Source organism: Malaclemys terrapin, chromosome 5 (genome assembly GCF_027887155.1).
Source record: "Malaclemys terrapin pileata isolate rMalTer1 chromosome 5, rMalTer1.hap1, whole genome shotgun sequence".
NCBI classification, from domain to species: Eukaryota; Metazoa; Chordata; order Testudines; family Emydidae; genus Malaclemys; species Malaclemys terrapin.
This window is the reverse complement of record NC_071509.1, coordinates 109,608,394-109,627,123: the sequence shown is the minus strand read 5'-3', so window position 1 is coordinate 109,627,123 and position 18,730 is coordinate 109,608,394. Positions and strand designations below refer to the sequence as shown.

Here is an 18,730-nt window from a genome sequence, read left to right as displayed (position 1 = left end):
TTGGTCCAAAACATGAAGTATGAGTATTTAAAAACCAGCAGTTCATCTGATTTAAAACTAGAGAGCTATGAAACTTGCTTTGATTCTTGCAATGTGATACAATGTGTAGCTGCAACAGCAGTTACTGCCAGAAAGTTAAAATGAACTCTTACAAGCTGCTTGGAATAGTACTATTTTATCTTAATAGGCAACTGAAAATGCAGCCCGCTGTGGCTTTACTTACAGTCATGATCAGTTTTCAGTTACTCATTTATATTCTAAACAGTGGCTCTTTGAAAGAGTGGTCGAGGTAAAGCCAATAGTGGGATGCCCAAGGCCAGTGTGAACAAACAAGCAATGCTGAGGGTAGTCTTCATTGACACTGCAGGGTGTGCTAGCAAGGCATTTGTTGTCTCCATGCGTGTTTCCACTGATAGAGGAAGTTCTGTAGTCCTTGCCGATGTGTCTTTTTCAGGCTTTTTAAAAGACAGTAAAATGAATTCATTTTGTTGAACCATAAATATGGCCAATCCCAGTTTTCAGGCAAATCATGCTTTCTGGCTCACGTGTTAGACCTTTGTTGCATATTCTGCACGTGGTCCCCCAGAAAACTCCTACAGACCGTAAGGAACTATTTGGGGCGGGAATGCAGAACATATAGTAAAGATCCACATTGAGCATCTGATCACAGGATTTCTCCTTTTCTTCCTGTTTTCTCTCCCCTATTTTCCATGTCTCACTCCATGCTCAAGTCCTCAGTGATACTTCTGGTACTTTGACTGAAAATCCAAAATGGGTATTAGAGGAATCTAGCAAAATAAAGCTGTTGAACATATGTTTTTGTGCTCTACATAGGGGTTTTTTTTTATTTCTTTAATAGATTTTTCCCCCTCAAAGGCCAACCAAGGTAGGAAGCTGTATATGTTACACAGTGTTAGTTACACCAGTCCTTGTCACTGTGGAAGTGATTCCACTAATACTTCAAGTGAAAAAGATAAATGCCTGACTAATTTATGAACAATAGAGTTCTGTTCACCCTTTTAATCTGTCAGACCACTGTGGCTATCACAGAAGAGAATTTTTAGTAACCACCCGATTTGAAATTAAATCTCCAACCTTTATAGCTAATGCAAGTCCAGACATGCCTGGTAACACTTTTAATGATGCTTAATACATGTAGATGTAGTGGAGTTTTTCACTTGTCTATCTGCTAATGATTTGACATTTTTACGTAGTAACCCAGTCTTTTCTAGAATTCTAAATCCCATCTCCTGGCGTGAGTTTTGGCTGTTTTTGCACTGTACACTCTCTGGTCAGTCTTTCACTGCCACTGGGTCTGAAATGGGCTAAGAGTGGTTTAGGAACAGCTTGAAGCAGACTGCTTGGAGTGCAAGTTACAAAATAAAGAAATTAAACATATTGCTCTTTCAGCAATAATGAAATATCTGCAGTAAGTCCTGACCTTAAAGATACTGTCAATTTGCATTAGCCATAGAACGTTAGGCTTTGTTAAAATAAAATACATATTAAAAAAACATTAATACAAACAGGATCATTTTCATGATCTATTTTATTATTTATTCAGTATGGATATCTTAGTTGCTTATAAAACCTCCAGATCTGGGAATCCCAAACTACAGCATTTTACCCTAGACCAGTCTAGTTTCATTGTCCAACCTGAGTGAAAAGACAAAACTAAAACTCCATGACCAAGGAAAATGTAAAGCAGGATTTTAAAATTATTTTGTTTTGTTGTAATCTAGGTTGCTGCTAGTGACTCAGAGAGAACACGCTTTTTTTTTTTTTTTTTTTTTTTTTAAATATAAGGGTCTTCTTATTGCAGTGTGCCTTTAAATTTGACCAGTTTTTACCAGGAAACCATATCAACAACCCCTTATTAACCACATGAGATCTTTGGACCCAAGTTTATATTACTACAAATATAATATAAGGTGCAAACAGTTTAAAAATTGGATGAGGTGCTATTTGTTTGCTTATATTCATTAACACTACTACGCGACAGCCTGCTCTCAGACTGATGAGGAAAACTCACCATTCATGTTTCTCATTTGTTTTTCCTCTCCAGTGACAGAGATGCTGGTAAATGTGCTGAACATCTGCTCAGATGATGAATTAGGGTCAGAGGAAGATGGTTTTGATGGTAAGAGCTTTCTGCCCTCCATTGAGATTATTTGTTGGTTTGTTTTGCTTTGGAATTATTTGTAAGTCTCAGTTACTAACATTAGGGATAGTGTCCTGGTTTTATGGATTTCATTTAAGTTCTTTCATGCTGCTGAAAACAACAGTTTGTGCTAGACGTCAATAGATTTGCATAATGCATGGTTTGGAGAGAATTTATTAAACTCTCCCCTCTGCCTACTTCCCACCCAAGCCAAAAGAAAAAAAGTTACTTGTCCTAGTTTTAAAGAAAGAAAATAATACTTTGACTCCAAGTTTTGCTGAATATAAGGGGCCCACGTAGTGCTATTGATTTTTAAGCAGAGCTACCCAGTGCTTCCAATGGGGAGTTTTACTTAGAATCAATGGCCTATATGGCCCAGAGTGACTTTCTGCTGCTTCTGGAATGCTAGATACTGCAGATTTGGGGGGATGGTACCCAAGACTGCAGAAAACTCTCCTTTGGATCCTTGAGTCATTAGAAAACAATTTGAACACAGTCACTGGCTTAGGAAGGCTGTTCATTGCAAACACAGATATAAAAGGGACATGTTGCTGACCTATTCTTTCTGCACAGAAAAGAGGAAAATCTCCATTAGCGCTCCAGAGAATTGATACTATATGATGATGAGTGACCTCAGATCCCATTGACTACATTGTAAAAGGCGCTCAGTGCCTTTGGGATTTGGTCCCATGGAAGTAAATTAATTTATTCTATTATCCAGTGTTTTCTGTTAGAATTAGTGCATGGTAAGTGAATACTCACATTATATTAATAATCCCGTAGAGCAGTCTTTGTCTGCAAGCAAACCTGTACTGTACTTCTTTTTATCTTCAAACTAGTGCTCCATGATTCCTTGGTCTCTTAAAAAAACACTTAGGCACTAAAGAGAGAGGTGGAGGGGGGGGGACATTAAAACTTGAGGGAAAGAAAGAAAATCAGAACACAAAGCATGAAAAATATATCTCTACAGAACATAAACTAAAAGGAATTTGGTAATAGGTTTGTGGAGAAGAGCAAAAAAAGAGAGGAGGGGTGAAAAGTTTATCAATAAATAAGGCTGAGACAAATATTTCATGAATTTAACAGTTCTCAGTTAAAATGGCATTTTTTTAAAAACCTCTGTTTTTCTTACATGAAGAGAATATGCCATTGACTTCTACAATTCACAAACTGCAAAGGAAGGGGAAAATAATGAGTTTGTGTCCTCTCTTTTCTGAAAGTTGTTTTGCCATTGAAGCCAATGGAAATTCCACTGGTGGAACAGCTACACAATTGGGACTTTAAAAGTTCTCCTTGAGGATGAGGTAGAGAGAGTGCTTCAATTTAAACTGGTAATCAGTGCAGAGAAGAAACACCTGTTTGACTATTTTACTTGATATCTTTCGCTTGTGAAATGTAAATAGCCAGCTATTTTGCAGTTAAAACATTGTGTGATGATGTATGAAGACTTACAGATATACCAAATATAAATATAGTAGTGGGAGAGCCGTGTTCTTGTAGGTCCCGGTTCAGGAAAGCACATAAGCACATATCTAAGTCCCATTGACTTGGGCACCAAAGACAAAACCTTTCAGGTTGGGATTTTCAAAAACACTTAGCTTTGGCCTAACTCTGCTTCTGTCAAGTCAATGGTCCAACTCCAACTGACTTTAATGAGAACAGAGATAGACCAATGTGAGAGCTTTTGAAAATTTCAGCCTAGATGTTTAAAAGTCTCTATGCAAAAGTTACTTCTTAGCAGAAAGAGACCAAGATGATGGCCACAAGTACAGTGGAGAGACTTCATAGGCCTTTCAATGCAAGTACTTTTGTGACCTAAAATTCTACCATGCTTATCAAATAGAAGGAAAAATGCTCTATGTTCACTGTTTCTTTTACATTACTTGGTGTTTGAGTGGGAATGTGAGGCATCTGTTTTGCAGAGAGATATATCATGTCAGCCTTCCTGTTTTAAGCTGTTTCACCGCAGCATTGGTGTCTAAGCAGGGAAAGCAAACTGGAAGTCTTTTGGCTTGCAGATGTGTATGTTAAATTATTTTCTGTATTCATATTAAGTTTCCAAATAGGAGCAATTAAATACTTCCCACTTCTATAGGTTTTTAAGTTATTGTCTAAATCTACTGAGGATTATTCTTTGTTTTTCTTTCTATTGCCATAGTCCCTCTGAGCCCCAGAAATATTAGAATAATTCTGTCTCTATCAAATACTATGTCATACCCAATACAATCACAGGAAGAAGGTATAGATGAGACTAACACAGGTTAGCTCATGTCTGTTTGACATTGTTATCCATTCATAGTTGTAAAATGCAAACTATGGCCCTGATCCTGCAATCTACTCCGCTTGGGTATAGCCTTATGCCTGTGCAAAGCCCCAGTGAAGGTACTGGAGCTTTTTGTAGGTATAGGAAGTTTGCCTGTGTGGAGTGGTTTAGAGCAGCAGGGCTTAAGTGTGCATTTGTGTGGGGTTTGATTATTTATTTATTTATGTAATAATAATTTCACAATGCATTCTAAATGATTTCTACTGCATTGTGAGTTGTCTTTACATCTGAAATATCTTGAGTTCCATCACTGTGAAAGGCTGTACCCTAGCTTCTAGGGCAATATGAGGGGTATTTTCCTTTCATTTGTGTCCTTGATGTAAGCTGATGATTATTTTAGCCCCTTGTGACTACACTTTTGTAGGGTCTTTGCATTCATTCCCTTATAATGTGTCTGAATATGTTCTGTTTGTTCCTTCCTTCATCTACTGTTCAACCTCCTAAAAGAATTGTACCTTGGAAAAGACTGCCTGATAGTTAAAATAACACATGCATTTTGGTTTATGGAATAGTTTTCTTTAACATGACTACTTCAGAATTCTTTTGCACCATCTGTAGTTTCCAGAGCCTACTACTGCCATATTCCATGGGCTTCATGCTGATTTTGTTCCTCTCCATTTGATCTATACAAGCACTATCCCTGGTTCCCACATAATTGACGTGAGAGCCACAGAGGCTATGCAGCGTTTTTCTTTGCATTTCCTCGTTGACTTTCATTATGTGCATTGAGAGCCAAAAGCACTGAGCAGGAGGAAGGAGAATGATCTATCATAATATTTGAGCTCTCAGCATCCACTAGTTCTCCTTTCTTACCTTCTATCCCTCTACCTCTCCCACATCACTAGCCCCTTCCAAAATTAAAGCACCAAACCCACCCAACTTGACTGCATGCTGTTCTTGTGAATCAGCAACAGTGACCTGGGTCATGCATGTTCCAGTCTGCCATCAGAGTATGTTGATGTGAAATAGTACGCAGTAAATTTCATTTGCTTAAAGGAGATATTTATCCGGTCCTGATCCTCATTCACTATAGGCAGTGTCTATTAATGGGCGGGGGGGAGGGCCCTAAATAACATTTTTAATGCCCTTCCAAAATGCATGTGTTCCATTGGCTGGTTGTATTGGCTTTTTAATTTTATCTGCTTTAAAGAGACAGAAATGTTAAATCTATAATATAGCAAACTTGGATAGTTTTCCCTTGCCATCCTATTTTTCCCCTTCTTTCCTGCTTGTCATGGTAGTTGGTATGTAACCTGTTACATCAAAAAATGTCTTGGGTGAATGCTAACTAGTGTGTTGTATGGTTTGCACATCATACATATCACCTAGCAACAAGAGTACTTCTGACTAACCAGCATACATCCAGAGTACCATCATATTTTAATTAGCAGCATTTTTGGCCTAACACATTTGATTGAAATAATTAAAAACCTTATGAGCTACTAATTAAAGTGATGCAATAATATAATAGACAACTTGACACAAACGTACTGCTTGCTTTGTGTGCTGCACTCTCATGATCTGTCACAAAGAGGTTTCTTAATTACCTGGCTTAATTTTCATGTCACAAAGCACCTTCAATGCTGTAGCTCAGGTTTAAAACCCTGCCACTGAAAAAGCAGCAATCATAATTTTAAGTGCTGCATTTAGTCACCAGTTGGGAGCTGTGGGGCTTGGTGAATAAAGCAGTATGCTTCAAGACTAAACTGAGTTATTAAGCGAAATGCAGTTTTGGTGATCAAACTTCCATTCTACTGTGGACAGTAATCTATGAAACATTCCCACTGGACACTGATCAACACAGTGATCGTTATGTGGGGGCAGACTCAGAAGTGAGCTGATATGAAGACTGAATTACCTTTAGGAGAAGCCACTGTCTTATATCACAGCTAAGCCTATTATTAGTAAGACTGTGTATATTACTAGCTGCATATATAGTATTCTCAGCATCACAAGTCAATCAGTCCCTTAATTGTAACAAAGGACAATTTTTTTCCCATAAAACCAAATGAGAAAAAAATAGATATTGCATAATAATCTCCTTGGGTAAGTGAGAAAGGAGAATTTTATGTATTTGTTTTCATTTCTGAAAGAATACTCATTGGAGGAATACTGAGATTTTCACACCTCTTCCTGACAACGTTGATGCTATCCCTACGGGACTATTTAGCAGTGGTGTGTAGAGAGCAGTTCCTAACCTATGTGACAAATGAGTGCTCCAGTGGAAATGATGTGCCTGGACCCTGATGGCTGCAACTAAATTGCATTAAAAATGAGCTGTTTTTTATTAAAAATATTTGCATCCATAATATTTGCTTCTATTTGATTATTATAAATTGCTTAGTGCGAAATCCTCTGGTCTGATCATACTGGGAAATGCGTAAATGCAGCATGCATCATTAATTTTGGTGGAGGTAGCACAGGCACATTTCCCATGCTGATCAAAGCCGATGGCTCATGAGGGTGATCTCAGCTTTGCCTTCACCCTGAAATTTCAGAAACAGGGCAGTTGGTGACTCGCATATTTTAATACCCCTGAACTGCCTTTAGCCTTTGGGGTGTGCATGCATTTCTGATATAGACTGGAGGTATCTCCTCTCAGTACTTGGGGAGAAGAGCTCTCAGCATGGTATACAGTATTACTGGGATGGTTTATGTGGCTTTCCCAGAAGTGGCATCTCCAGCCTATTCAGCCTGATGAGAATATCAAATCAGCAGGTGCATTATAGGAGGATTTAAAAAATGACTATTGCATGTATGGATGGCAAGTTCAAAATTTAGGATTAGTTTCTGATTGTCTAGCTGCATTTTAGTTCACTGCACAATTTACTAACATTAAATTCAGATTAAGCAGAACAGTATTTCTTTTCTTCTCATCATTAAGTTCTGTTTCTTTCTTTTTGGCTGTTCCCTACCTAATTTGTTTCTTTTCTGTTTTTCAGACTTTACATAAATATTGCTTTTCCATTGATGTTGTCAAATGTTCTTTATTATTTTTTTTTTATTCTCCAAACTTCACTGATCCGTTTCTCCCCCCTCCCCCTGGAATTTCATAAGAAGATCCTATTTATGCACAGAAGAAAGGTATTAAATTAGTTAGAAGGGCTTACATTTAATTAATTTTTGTATTATTTTCCTAGTGATAAATACAGTTTTTAAATTATTGGGATTTTCTATAACATCAAGAAGGACTTAATTGTTTTTTTTCACTCAGTAGCATTATCCATCCATTTAGCCCTGCACTCACAGAATATTTTAAGAGACTATACTGATATTTCCTTGCATTGTTTCTAAGTCTGAAGGTATAAATCACATATCCAGGCAAAGTAAAATATCATAGGTGTCAAACAAGCTGCCTATGCAGATTGTTATTCACTATATCAGGAGCAATAACTGCTTACAAAATAATATTCAAAATGTTTGAATAAAAAAGCAGATTTTAACTTTGGCTGTGTTCCTGTCCCCCTTTATGCAAATATTCTAGCAAGTTAATTTTCTGGCAGGAATGTCTAAAGAACAAGTACATTTTAAGTGATATTAGAGAACATATGTAAAGGGTGAAATTCACCTCTGCAGATGGCCAACTTGCAGTCTATGAACCATTTAATTCCCACTTAAGCATGGATTTAAGTCCATCTGAAGTAACACGCAGGTTTTGGTATATCCTTTTTACAGGGGTGAAGTTGGAACTCATAAATCAAAGTATTTACACCGGAAACTTGATTCTAAGAGTTGTTTTTATAATCAGGGAATAGAAATAATACCATGTGACCTATGTGTCCAATCTCAAGTTGTGACTATCCTATACTCAAAATTGCTCTTGAATAGACACGAGTTATTCACAGAAGGTATTTGGCAAATAATTTTGAATGGCAAATAAAAATTCAAAAACATAAATTACTTGTAGGCAATTTGCAAACAAAAAAAGATACATTTTAAAACTATTTGCTCGCCTTTACTATTCATTAGAAGGTGCAATTGAGTCAGAAACGTCTCAGAAGTAATATTTTTAATATTATGTGTGTGCTATCAAATTGACTTTATTTTACTCTGAGCCTATTATCTGGTATGGTTAAGTACTTTTTATACTTATTTTTACTTTTACAGATAAGATTATTTCTTGCTGTTTTTTCTAGTTCTGAAAAGTAGTTGTTTTGTAAATTGAATTTTAAACAGTGATTGAAGAAATAAATGTACTTGTAAGATCAAGTAGTGTGGGTTTGTAACACACAAGAAAAGGGATGCTCTCAGGTGATTAGAGGTCTAAAGACAAACCGAGTAGGTGGAGGCTGTTTCTTAAAAAAGAAAAAAAGAGAAAGAAAAGGGAATAAAAACTGTCTTTCTTTCTTGAGAATTCAATTCTAGTTGAAGAAAACTGAGATTACATAGTAGTTCAAGTAGAAATAAGCCCTTGTAATCCCTGAAGAAGAGAAATTGACTACTGTTAAATTGTCATTTAAATCTTTCATTTAACTATTTCTAATATTAGGTGATCCTTGTTTCATGGTGATGACTTTTAACCCACACTTCCTTATTGTTTAGAATGATTCACTAACACTTAACAGAACAAAAGGTAGTCTTTTATTGGAAAGACGGTTCTAAAACATTTGTCTTCATTTTACATTTTAAGATACAGACTTGTGATTTCAGGACAGGTGAAATAGTTACTCTATTTTATTAAAAATACCTGGAAACAATGGTATGTTTAATAGATGTCCCAAAACAGTAAAAGGCAAAATGTTCATGATTGATGATAGGGCTCAGGAGCTATACATAAAAGCACTCCTGTGCTTGTTCATACAGTTACAATACTTGAGCACACAAATGGTGGTAACTGAATACATGTATTGGGTTGGGTGCATAACTTGCACATGTATTTTCCTGAATGGCTGTGAAATTATATGCACCAATCAGAATGTTTTGTGTGTGGAGCCCATGCCTACATTTTTGAAAAAGTGCAGTATTTGGGGTAAAAGGTTAATTTCCACCTACTGCATGACATGTTGCTGTGTCAATCACACAGTTTGTCTGTTACTACCTAGTACAGTTCTTGAGGTCATGGCATTTTCTTTAATGAAGGATGAAAGAGTTGGGCTTATTTCTGGTTCTGAACGCTTTGAGCTATTGTTCATAGGAGCACAGAAAATAAAATACACTAGCACAAGTATGGGGAAAAAATTGTAGACTCTTGTCACAATTTCTAACACATCTAAATAACAATCCTGCCACCTAGACATCTTGTTAATACTAGTGAGTACCATCTTATAAAACTTTGTGTTCTCAATTGTGCTCTTAGTCCATCCTGAGTTTAGCTGCAATTGAGAAATTGGCAGTAGCTTATTAAACAAGATAGGCAACTGAGCTGGGTTGTATAACAACTGCATTGCCATCAACTGAAATGTGTGGAAAACTCACAGATTGGGAGAATTATTTCTCTGCAGGCTCTGTAAAGTGCTCAGCAAATCTTCATGTAGTTTTATCAAAAGTCTCCAGTTCTCTGTAGGATACTTATAACTACACAGGGAGAGTGTGAAATCCTGGTCTTAATGGGAGTTTTGTCATTGGCTTCAGTGATGTCAGGATTTCACCTTAAATGCTTTTAGCTGTAGTCACTGTATATGCTCCAACTGTAGAGAAGCAAGATACATGTTAGAGGCTAGGGGCGCATTGCTTTTTGCTGGGCTTCCATCTATCATACCCGTTGCCACAGTATCTGAGCACCTTACTCAGGGCCGGCTCCAGGCACCAGCCCACCAAGCATGTGCTCGCCGCCCTCCCCCCCAGCGCTCTTGCCGCTGGGGGCTGTCCACCCTCCCCCCGGCACTCTGGCCGCTGGGGAGAGCGGAGAGCCCCGGCCGGGCTCTCTGCCCTCCTCCCGGCGCTCTGGCCAGTCAGGGATTGCGCCCTCCCCTGTCACACTGGCAGGTGGCTTTTTTGCCTAGGGCGGCAAAAAAGCCAGAGCCGGCCCTGACCTTACTCATCTACAAATGATTGCAAGAATTTCTCTGTGTCTGTTTACCTTCTCCCACCTAACTGCATTATTTCCTCCCCTCACCACCACTGTTCTGGCATCTGTGAATGAAATAGTTGGGTGGTTAAAGCATTGATAGGTATTTCATTAATTTAATGTGAATTGTAAATAGGAATTTTCATTTAATTTTCCTATTGAGTTCTGGGACTGAAAGATCTGCATTTATGGAGTATTTTTCTTTTTGCATTCGGAGCTTGGACAGCTAAGACTTCAGTTTACATAGAAGTTGTCTGTTTCTTGGACATTCAGCAAGTTCCATTTTTCTTTCACTCAGAGCTCTATAGGAGTGCACTCCTAAGATGATGATGATCATTTGAAGATCTGGTACTTTTTTATAATGTGGGACTTTTATAAACTGGAGGTAATTTTTTTTTAAGATATCAGAATTTTGTTTGCCTGACTCAAGTGGTTATTTTCTTTGGAAGTGCATACGGTATTTGTGCTTTGTGGTAATGCTGAATTGTAACTAATTCAGTGTGCAAGACTTCCATAAATAATGTCACTAATTAATGTAGCGTTAAGGTTGACTACATTGGCTCATGTCAGTCCAGAATGTCAAATGCACCTGTACATAAGCCTCTAAAAATCTGGAACTATAGAGATAAGATAATGGTCCCATGGGACCACACTGCTACTGCTACACAACTTTAACTCTGCCCTCTGCAATCAGCAATAGGCACCCTGTGACAAAATCTGGCCTTTTCTGTGTTGGGCAGTGTTATTCTGTGTTGTAGCCAACAACATTGTTCCTCTCCATACTTTCCTACTGACGCTTGCTGTGTTAGCTGTAGCTGGATTGATCCAGAAATAAGTTGCAGCAGGTTGCTGGGGCTCTGAGAAAAGGTGCAGCTACAGCTAGAGGAAATAAGGATCCCGTTTTCTGGGTGGTGATATGCAGGAAGCCAAAGTCGATGATCGTAATGGCCCCTCTTTGGTCTAAAATCTAACAATGAATAAAAGAGTCATAAAAATATCTGTGGAGTTTTAATGCTATTAGAGTGGCTGCCACAGTCACCTCCAGAAACTGATGTTCCGCTAGGTATGTCAAGACGACATGGGACTATGAGTGTTTCATCCCATGTCTGTGCTCTCTTATGTATTGTCAGTCCTCAGCAGAACCCTTCTTCTACAATGACATTCACACAGTGCCATGCGCCCTATCTCTCCTCTGCTGCGCAATTGCCCTGAGGATTTCTAGCTGTCTGGTGGTACACATGACACTGTACCAAAGACTCAGTCAGGACTATCCAAAGATGCTGTCCCAAAGGCAATCCCTAAGACAAAGATGAATAGATGTTAGCACCAGGCAAGACTTTGGTGGTTTGAATGGACTGGGCAAAGTGGTTGAAAGTAGGTTGTACCGAATCTTAATCTTTATCCTAGTCAAGACAAGGCCTGAGAGTTTTCCCCACACTATGCCTGTATATGTTGCACACTGTCCTCCAAATATTTGGGATGGGTACAGTTATATGATCTCCCCCAGGGACTCATTGGGGCATTGCTGAAAGGGGGCAGAATGCCATGTGGGTGTGCTGATTTAGGAAACATTTCCTTAATCCTGTATCTCCCAGTTTTGGAGGTTTAAGTTTGTTTTACCTTAACTACTTCATGAGGTCATCAGAGTTTTAAATGTAGGTGCACTCAGCTTCTGGAACAGTACATGGCATTGGCAGTCAACCTCTGTTTTAATGACGTTTTGGGGCAGTGAATTTCCCTTGTCTTTTGAGGAAGTAGTGGTAGTGTGGGGGACATAACTGAGTGGCATCTGTATGTGGGGGACAGAAGGGAGAAGGTCTTCCTGGGAACATCTCACCACCACTCAGCTATTAGTTCTGTCCTCCTGGCTGTGCCATGCCCCTACTGGAGCTGGAGGGGTCATATGGAGGGGAGGGAAAGTGGTAACCAAAGGGCTATAGAGCACATCTGCCAGGTGGAGATACCATGGAAGACAGGAGGGTAGCCCCAGACTTCTTAATTTACTTCATGGGCTAGTGTAGGGGGACAGGAATTTGCACAACCCACTGCAACATAGCTGTGAATTGCCCCATTCATTTCAATACATGCTCGCTTCCCCCATCTTCAAAAATCTATCCCAGCCTCTGGTGTGAAATATAAATTTTAAGACTAGCTCCCTAAGCATGTGCGTTTCAGGGCAATTAGAATATTAACATCAGATCTTTTGAGTGCAGTTGTAGTTGAGGAACTCCTTAATTAATGACACCAAATTTGAATCACATAGCATACCCGTACCCTTGTTGTGGTATTACCAGTGTTCAAGATAATCTCACTATGTGCGTGGATTTTAGAGTACTTTGAAAATCAAAAGAAGTCCATTCTGTGGAGGCTTTGTCTTGGGAACCTTTTGATCAAATAACCCCGAATTTGTATTGCAAGTTCTCTTCCAGCCTTGATTTTAGCATGCCAATTTTAAGGCAATATACCTCTGCAAATAGATTTTAGAGCACTTTGCAAATTATGTAGCACTCATGGGATGGGGGAGTGAAGAGGAAGCAAATGGCTGCATTTCTGGAACCCTTGATCAAGTGACTCTCAATTTGCACTACAATAGCTACATTAATTCCTGTTGCTACATACGAGTTTTCAAGACAATCTCTGTACATATTTAAATTGCTCTAAAATTTCCATATTAAAATCAGCTCCTTATGGGAGGGGGCTGTGTCTCAGGAACCACTTGATTAAATGACCTCAAAGATGCACCACTAACTCTAACCCTGGCCCAGTGGAGGTACCATAATTATCAAAACAACATTAGTATGCATGTGGATTTCAGAACACTCTAAAATATTGACTCGTAAAGAGAAAGCGCTGTTCTTGGGGCAAAACTTCCAAAGAAGCTCTTTAGCAGCTCGTAACCCAAAGCAAAAGACAGGCAAAAAGTAGTAATGTGTCCAGCAGACATTCTCAGAAATTTGCCAAGGCCAGGACTCAAGTACATATTCCTTGGGGTCTGCGACTACAGCCTGTTGCCTTCCGAGTGACTCCGACATGAGGGCCCCTGTACACACAGTTGTCCACCTTGGAGCAGCAGTCCTGCAGAGTCTTCACAGATCATTCGGTGTAGCACATCGCCCAGGCTCGTGTCAGTTTCTAGAGCTATCTTTAACCCCTAGTAACTTCTAAAAAGTTGCTTCCTCGATGTGGCACTTGATGCTAGCTGAGATCAGACCTAATAGGGTGGTATCAGGTGATGTGGACCAGTATAGTAGTTTGAACCACAGGTGTGAGCAAAAAAGAAAAAAAAAGTTAACTGGAAATTATACTGTCAGATTTTTTTTTTTTAGGGGCACTATCTCAGGATCCCTTTGCTCAAATTACCCCAAATTTGTACTACTAACCCTAACCTGGCCCCAATGAGAAGCAGCTATTTTCAAGGAAACCTCAATACATATATGGATGTTAGAGCAGTTAGAGAAATCTGCTGTTAAATGGCAAGCTCATTTCAACCTTAACTACAGTGGTGCTGCCAGCACACTTAAATGAGACCTGAACATATTTGCACACTCAGACCTTCCTTCCTTCACCTTGGGTGGTCTGTTGTTGTGGCTTTCCCTTCCCCACCAACATGCCTTTAGGTGTAAGCAGCTGGTCTGCTCCCCTCAGTCAACTGCTTCAGGATGTGGGTGCAACGTTGGAGGAGTGGGGGAGGAGAAGGGCAATGAATGCAGACAGGCTTCCCTTCCCCCATTCTTCATCAGTAGGCCCCAAAAGGCTCAACCTGTATCCCTCATGTCTGTTCATAAAGTGCACTTATAGAAGAAATCATCTGTTCCACCCCAGCTTGCAGTGGACTGTTTGTGTAGACAAGCCCTTAATGTAATATGTTCTAATATGTAACAATGTAATGAGGCTGCTCTATCTCAGTACTTCCTGGTATTGTGAGAGCATATGGGTTTGGGCAACAGGATTTGGAGTACCAGAAAATATTCTGTAGCAGCATATTAGATGCTATAGCAATGAAGGAAAGAGAATAGAGAGTGAATGAGTTATAGATGTCCAAAAGCAAAGGAAAGGACTTTATCCCAGGGACAGAGGCCACAAATTGAAATATGTGCTAATGCCTAATATTATATGATATGTTTTGCTCTGTCTAATGAAGCTGAGCCATAATTGCGAATTGTCTATTATTTTCATTTGAAGTGGCAAGATTAAGAATTACATTTAAGCTGTATCATTTTTGTTAACTGTTTCTAAATAAAACCTTGAAGATATTTCAGGGTACAGATACTGTTATTAATTCAATGCTGTTTTTAGCATCTTGATTGACTCGTTTTTCAGGACCTTGTTTTTACCATGATTTGGTGAGGTTCCCAACTTTTGAAGCACAAAATGAATTTACAGGGGTGAGAACCAAGCTGCTTTAATGGGTAGCAGGAAAATAATCACATGCATTTATCAGGGGACTTATAATATGATGGCTGGAATGTCCAGAAGTGATGGAAACATTTTCAACTGTAAATTACCAAAATTGGGATTTTAAACTTCCCTTACAGAGATGGCTCTTTAGTTTGGCAAACTGCACTAAGATAGAGTTAAGTATACTATCAATATACTGTGACATGCATCAGATTTGTAAAAGACTTGTGTTCAAAATACAAAGTGGTGATATAGTGCTTATAAGTTACTACCTTTTATTTTAATGTTTTTTTTACATAGGAGCAACAGCTGCAGCTCGAAAGGAGGTTATTAGGAACAAGATCCGAGCAATAGGAAAGATGGCCAGAGTGTTCTCTGTCCTAAGGTAGGACTTCTTTTTTTAAGTTGCCAGAACGCTGTGTCGTTGCCCAGTTAGTAACTTTTTGATGCTTCAGCATGCCAATCAAACAAGATGCATTGAGCCCTTTTGCAAAGTGCTATCCAGCGTTGTCTGTGAACAGTCAATTGCTAATATTCTGAAATACCAAGTTCCTTCCACAGCACTTCCGTTAAACTTCCTTTAAAATTCTCAACATCCAGAGTTTTTTATTAAGAATCTTTCTCTACAAGTGTACAGTTCACTCTGTTAGCCACTCGGCTATGAAAGTTCAATGCGGGGAGAGTATGCGAGGCATAACACATGTCTCATTAAAGAGGAAGCCTCCTGTCACACTTTGTCACCCATTTCAGTTGCTGCTACTGTGAATATGTTTAAAGATGAAAGCATCAGGTTCATTTAACTAAAACTCCAGGAAATGAACACAAACAATAGCAACTTGTTACCCTTGATCTCCACTGCTCCAATAACACATGAGCAGGAGGAACTAATTGCTGCCTAAAGTTTAGAACTTTCTAGCTGATGTTTCTAAGTAGAATAGAAAACATATGGTACAGTGCTATTCTTACAGCTCTTTCTGGAAAACTCATTTTCTTCATCTCAGCAGAAGGAATTTTTCCTCGTGCAATTCTGCAATTCTTTTATAGCTATTGCATTTAATGCAAAATGTTTGTTTTTTCAAGTGTGTTTCTTAATGTCATTTGATGTGATATTTTTTTTTTTCAAGTAAGGGGTATGATAGGCAAAAAAACAAATATGTGAAGGCTACGCTCAAGATTACAGATGACGTTAACTGGAATCACTTGATTGTGTCCTGCAATTTACAATGAGTGGGCAGTGTGGGCACAGCTGGTGGCCCACATGTTGCAGACCTCAGAATCAGGGTCTTAAATAGCATATTGAGACAGAGGACTTCGTACCATAACCTCCAAGAGTAGACTCTGTGGCACCCAGCTTATGTTTCTGAGCATCTTTTATCATGGAAAAGGCTTAATAAAAGTCTAGACTAAAACCTACAAAAGAGTTTGATATTGGATGCTCATCTGATTTATTTGGTATTTAATAAATACACTAACAATTTATGCTACATGGTACAGACTTCAAGAGTAACTAATGGTGCTCAGTTGGAGGTGGTTCAATTCTTGTGCACCTAGTCTGACCCCTTAAAGACATCTGATTTTCAGAGTTTCAACGCTTTCTGAAAACCAGCCTCCTTTTAAATACTGTATTTCAATTAGGGCAAAATTTGAAGCACGCTTGAAAATCCTGGCCTTACATGTACAACCTCTTTCATCACAAAAATTCCAAATTACTTTAAAAGAAGTATATCCACAAGAGATTTCATAGAATCATAGAAGATTAGGGTTGGAAGAGACGTCAGGAGGTCATCTGTTCCAACCCCGGGTTCAAAGCAAGACCAACCTTCATTTCTATTGCCTTCTGCATCAGAGATGGTTGCATTTCTGTATCTCTGGAAGATCACAGCACACTGCATAACGGTACAGAAGGATGGGAAATTGTGGTACCTGATTCTTCAAGCTGTTGAGCATGCTGAAGTTAGTGAATATTGATGGCACTCAGCTCCTTGCAGGAGCAATTCAGTGCTTTTCAGGTCTGGACCTTTAATATCCATAAAGAGCAGACACAACTTTGGTATTGAGGACTATGCCTTTAAGGGCTGAGCTTCCTAGACAGAAAATCTGGGTGGGGCACTATGAAGCTCTTGTTATCCACAGCCAATTAGAACCAGAGTCATAATAAAGCAGATCTGTTGTTAAGCACCGTAAGCACTGAGGGCTAGGTTATCAGATAACATTTTAGGCATGTAGAAAACCACTGTAATCTACAAAACCTGAGTTAGGTGCTTACCCTCCCTATACAATGGTTAGGGAGAGGTAGGTCTTTCAGAATATCACAAAAACCAGCATGCTGGGCAGCTCTCTGTCTCAGCTGGCATGGGCGATGCCAAGAAGAACAATGTGTCCTAAGCCCTGCCCCTCTCAGGGAGATGAGTGCCTAAGTCTGAGCTGCAGGAGGTGCATCCTTCTGCTTGGGATTCTTGACGGAGAGGGAAGAGGAGGAGGACAAAGACTATTTCCCTCATAACCTTTAGCCCTGAGGTTAGGGTACTCACTTGGGATATGGGAGACCGCCCAGTTCAAGCTCCCCCCTCCAGGTGAGGGGGTAAAGATTTTGGAGCAGCCCAAACCACTGGGCTTTAGAGTATTCTGATTTGGGGCTTCCTCAGACTCTCCTGTTGAAGCTGTTCCACTGCGGATAAATAATTTTAAAAGTCATTGGAGCAAGGGGGACTGGATCCTGGTCTCCCACCTCCCAGGTGAGTTCTCCAGCCACCAGGCTACAGAGTCATTCTCATGCTTGCACATGTGTGCTCTCTCTCTCCCCCAAACACTCTTTCATTATTTACAGTGGTGCAGCTAGAGATATCAGAATACCCTATAGAGCAGTGATTAGGGCACTCCACCTGAGAGGTGGCAGATCCCTGTTCAACTACCTTCTCCCCTTCATTCAGAGAAAGGACTTGAACTGAAGGTCTCCTGCATCCCAGGTGAGTACCCTAACCACTGGGCTAAAAAGTTATGAGGAATGTCCTCTTAATCCCCCTGGCACCACCTCCTTCTACCAGCCATTTTTGAGTGAGCTCACCTGCAGGGGCCCGATCCAGTAAGCAAACTCAGAGCACACTTACTGGATCAGGCCCCACAGGCAAGTTAGGCAGAGGAATGCCCCTATTTTCCCAGTCCATGAATCGCACTGGGGTTTAGGCATCTGGATGCCTAAAGTGAGGTTGCAGCTTGCCTGGCATAGGCACCTAGGGATCTTATACTAGAAAAATGTAGGCAGCCAGTGACACGCTGCTGCAGGCCAGGGTCCCGGCCGCCGGCCCCGCTCAGCCCACTGCCCACCTGTGTGAACAGAACCCCCAGCCGGCAGCAGGCTGAGCCAGGCCGCTGGCCAGGACCCCGGCTGGCAGAGAACGGCGGCGGGCTGAGTGGTCTGGGTTCCAGCCGCCGTCCTCTGGCCAGCCGGGGTCCCTGCTGCTGGCCCCACTCACCTCGCTGCTGGTCTGGGGTTCCAGCCACCTGGCCCCCTGCCAGCCGGGATCCGGGCCTTTGGCCCTGCTCAGACCTCCTGCCGGTCTGGGGTACCAGCAGCCAGCCCAGGGCTCTGCTCCTGGCCTGGTCCCAGCGCTCTGCATCCCTTATCAAAAATTACACTACAATTAGCTTAAAAACTTGAAAACTTAAAAACTTTGTATATTACAGTAATCATTAAAACATGTATAATGTTAATAAATACATAGGTTTGATGAAACAAAGTAGTTGTACTTATGTGCCTGTACTTAATTTGTGTTTTCGATGATTTACCTTCTAAAAAAATCTGGCATGTCTCGCGCCCCCAGAAAGGGCATATTGCATCCCA

At 40.1% G+C, this 18,730-nt stretch overlaps 1 protein-coding gene across 2 annotated transcripts in view; it reads left to right on the top strand.

Annotated features, from left to right (window-relative positions):
- The window catches only part of PPP3CA (protein phosphatase 3 catalytic subunit alpha), a 305,071-nt gene that overhangs the window by 274,803 nt on the left and 11,538 nt on the right, over nt 1-18,730 (top strand). For both annotated transcript variants that reach the window (XM_054029504.1, XM_054029505.1), the window contains exons 10-11: nt 2,066-2,140; nt 15,190-15,274. In XM_054029504.1, coding sequence (XP_053885479.1) covers nt 2,066-2,140; nt 15,190-15,274 — 160 coding nt within the window. The remainder of the gene's footprint in view (nt 1-2,065; nt 2,141-15,189; nt 15,275-18,730) is intronic.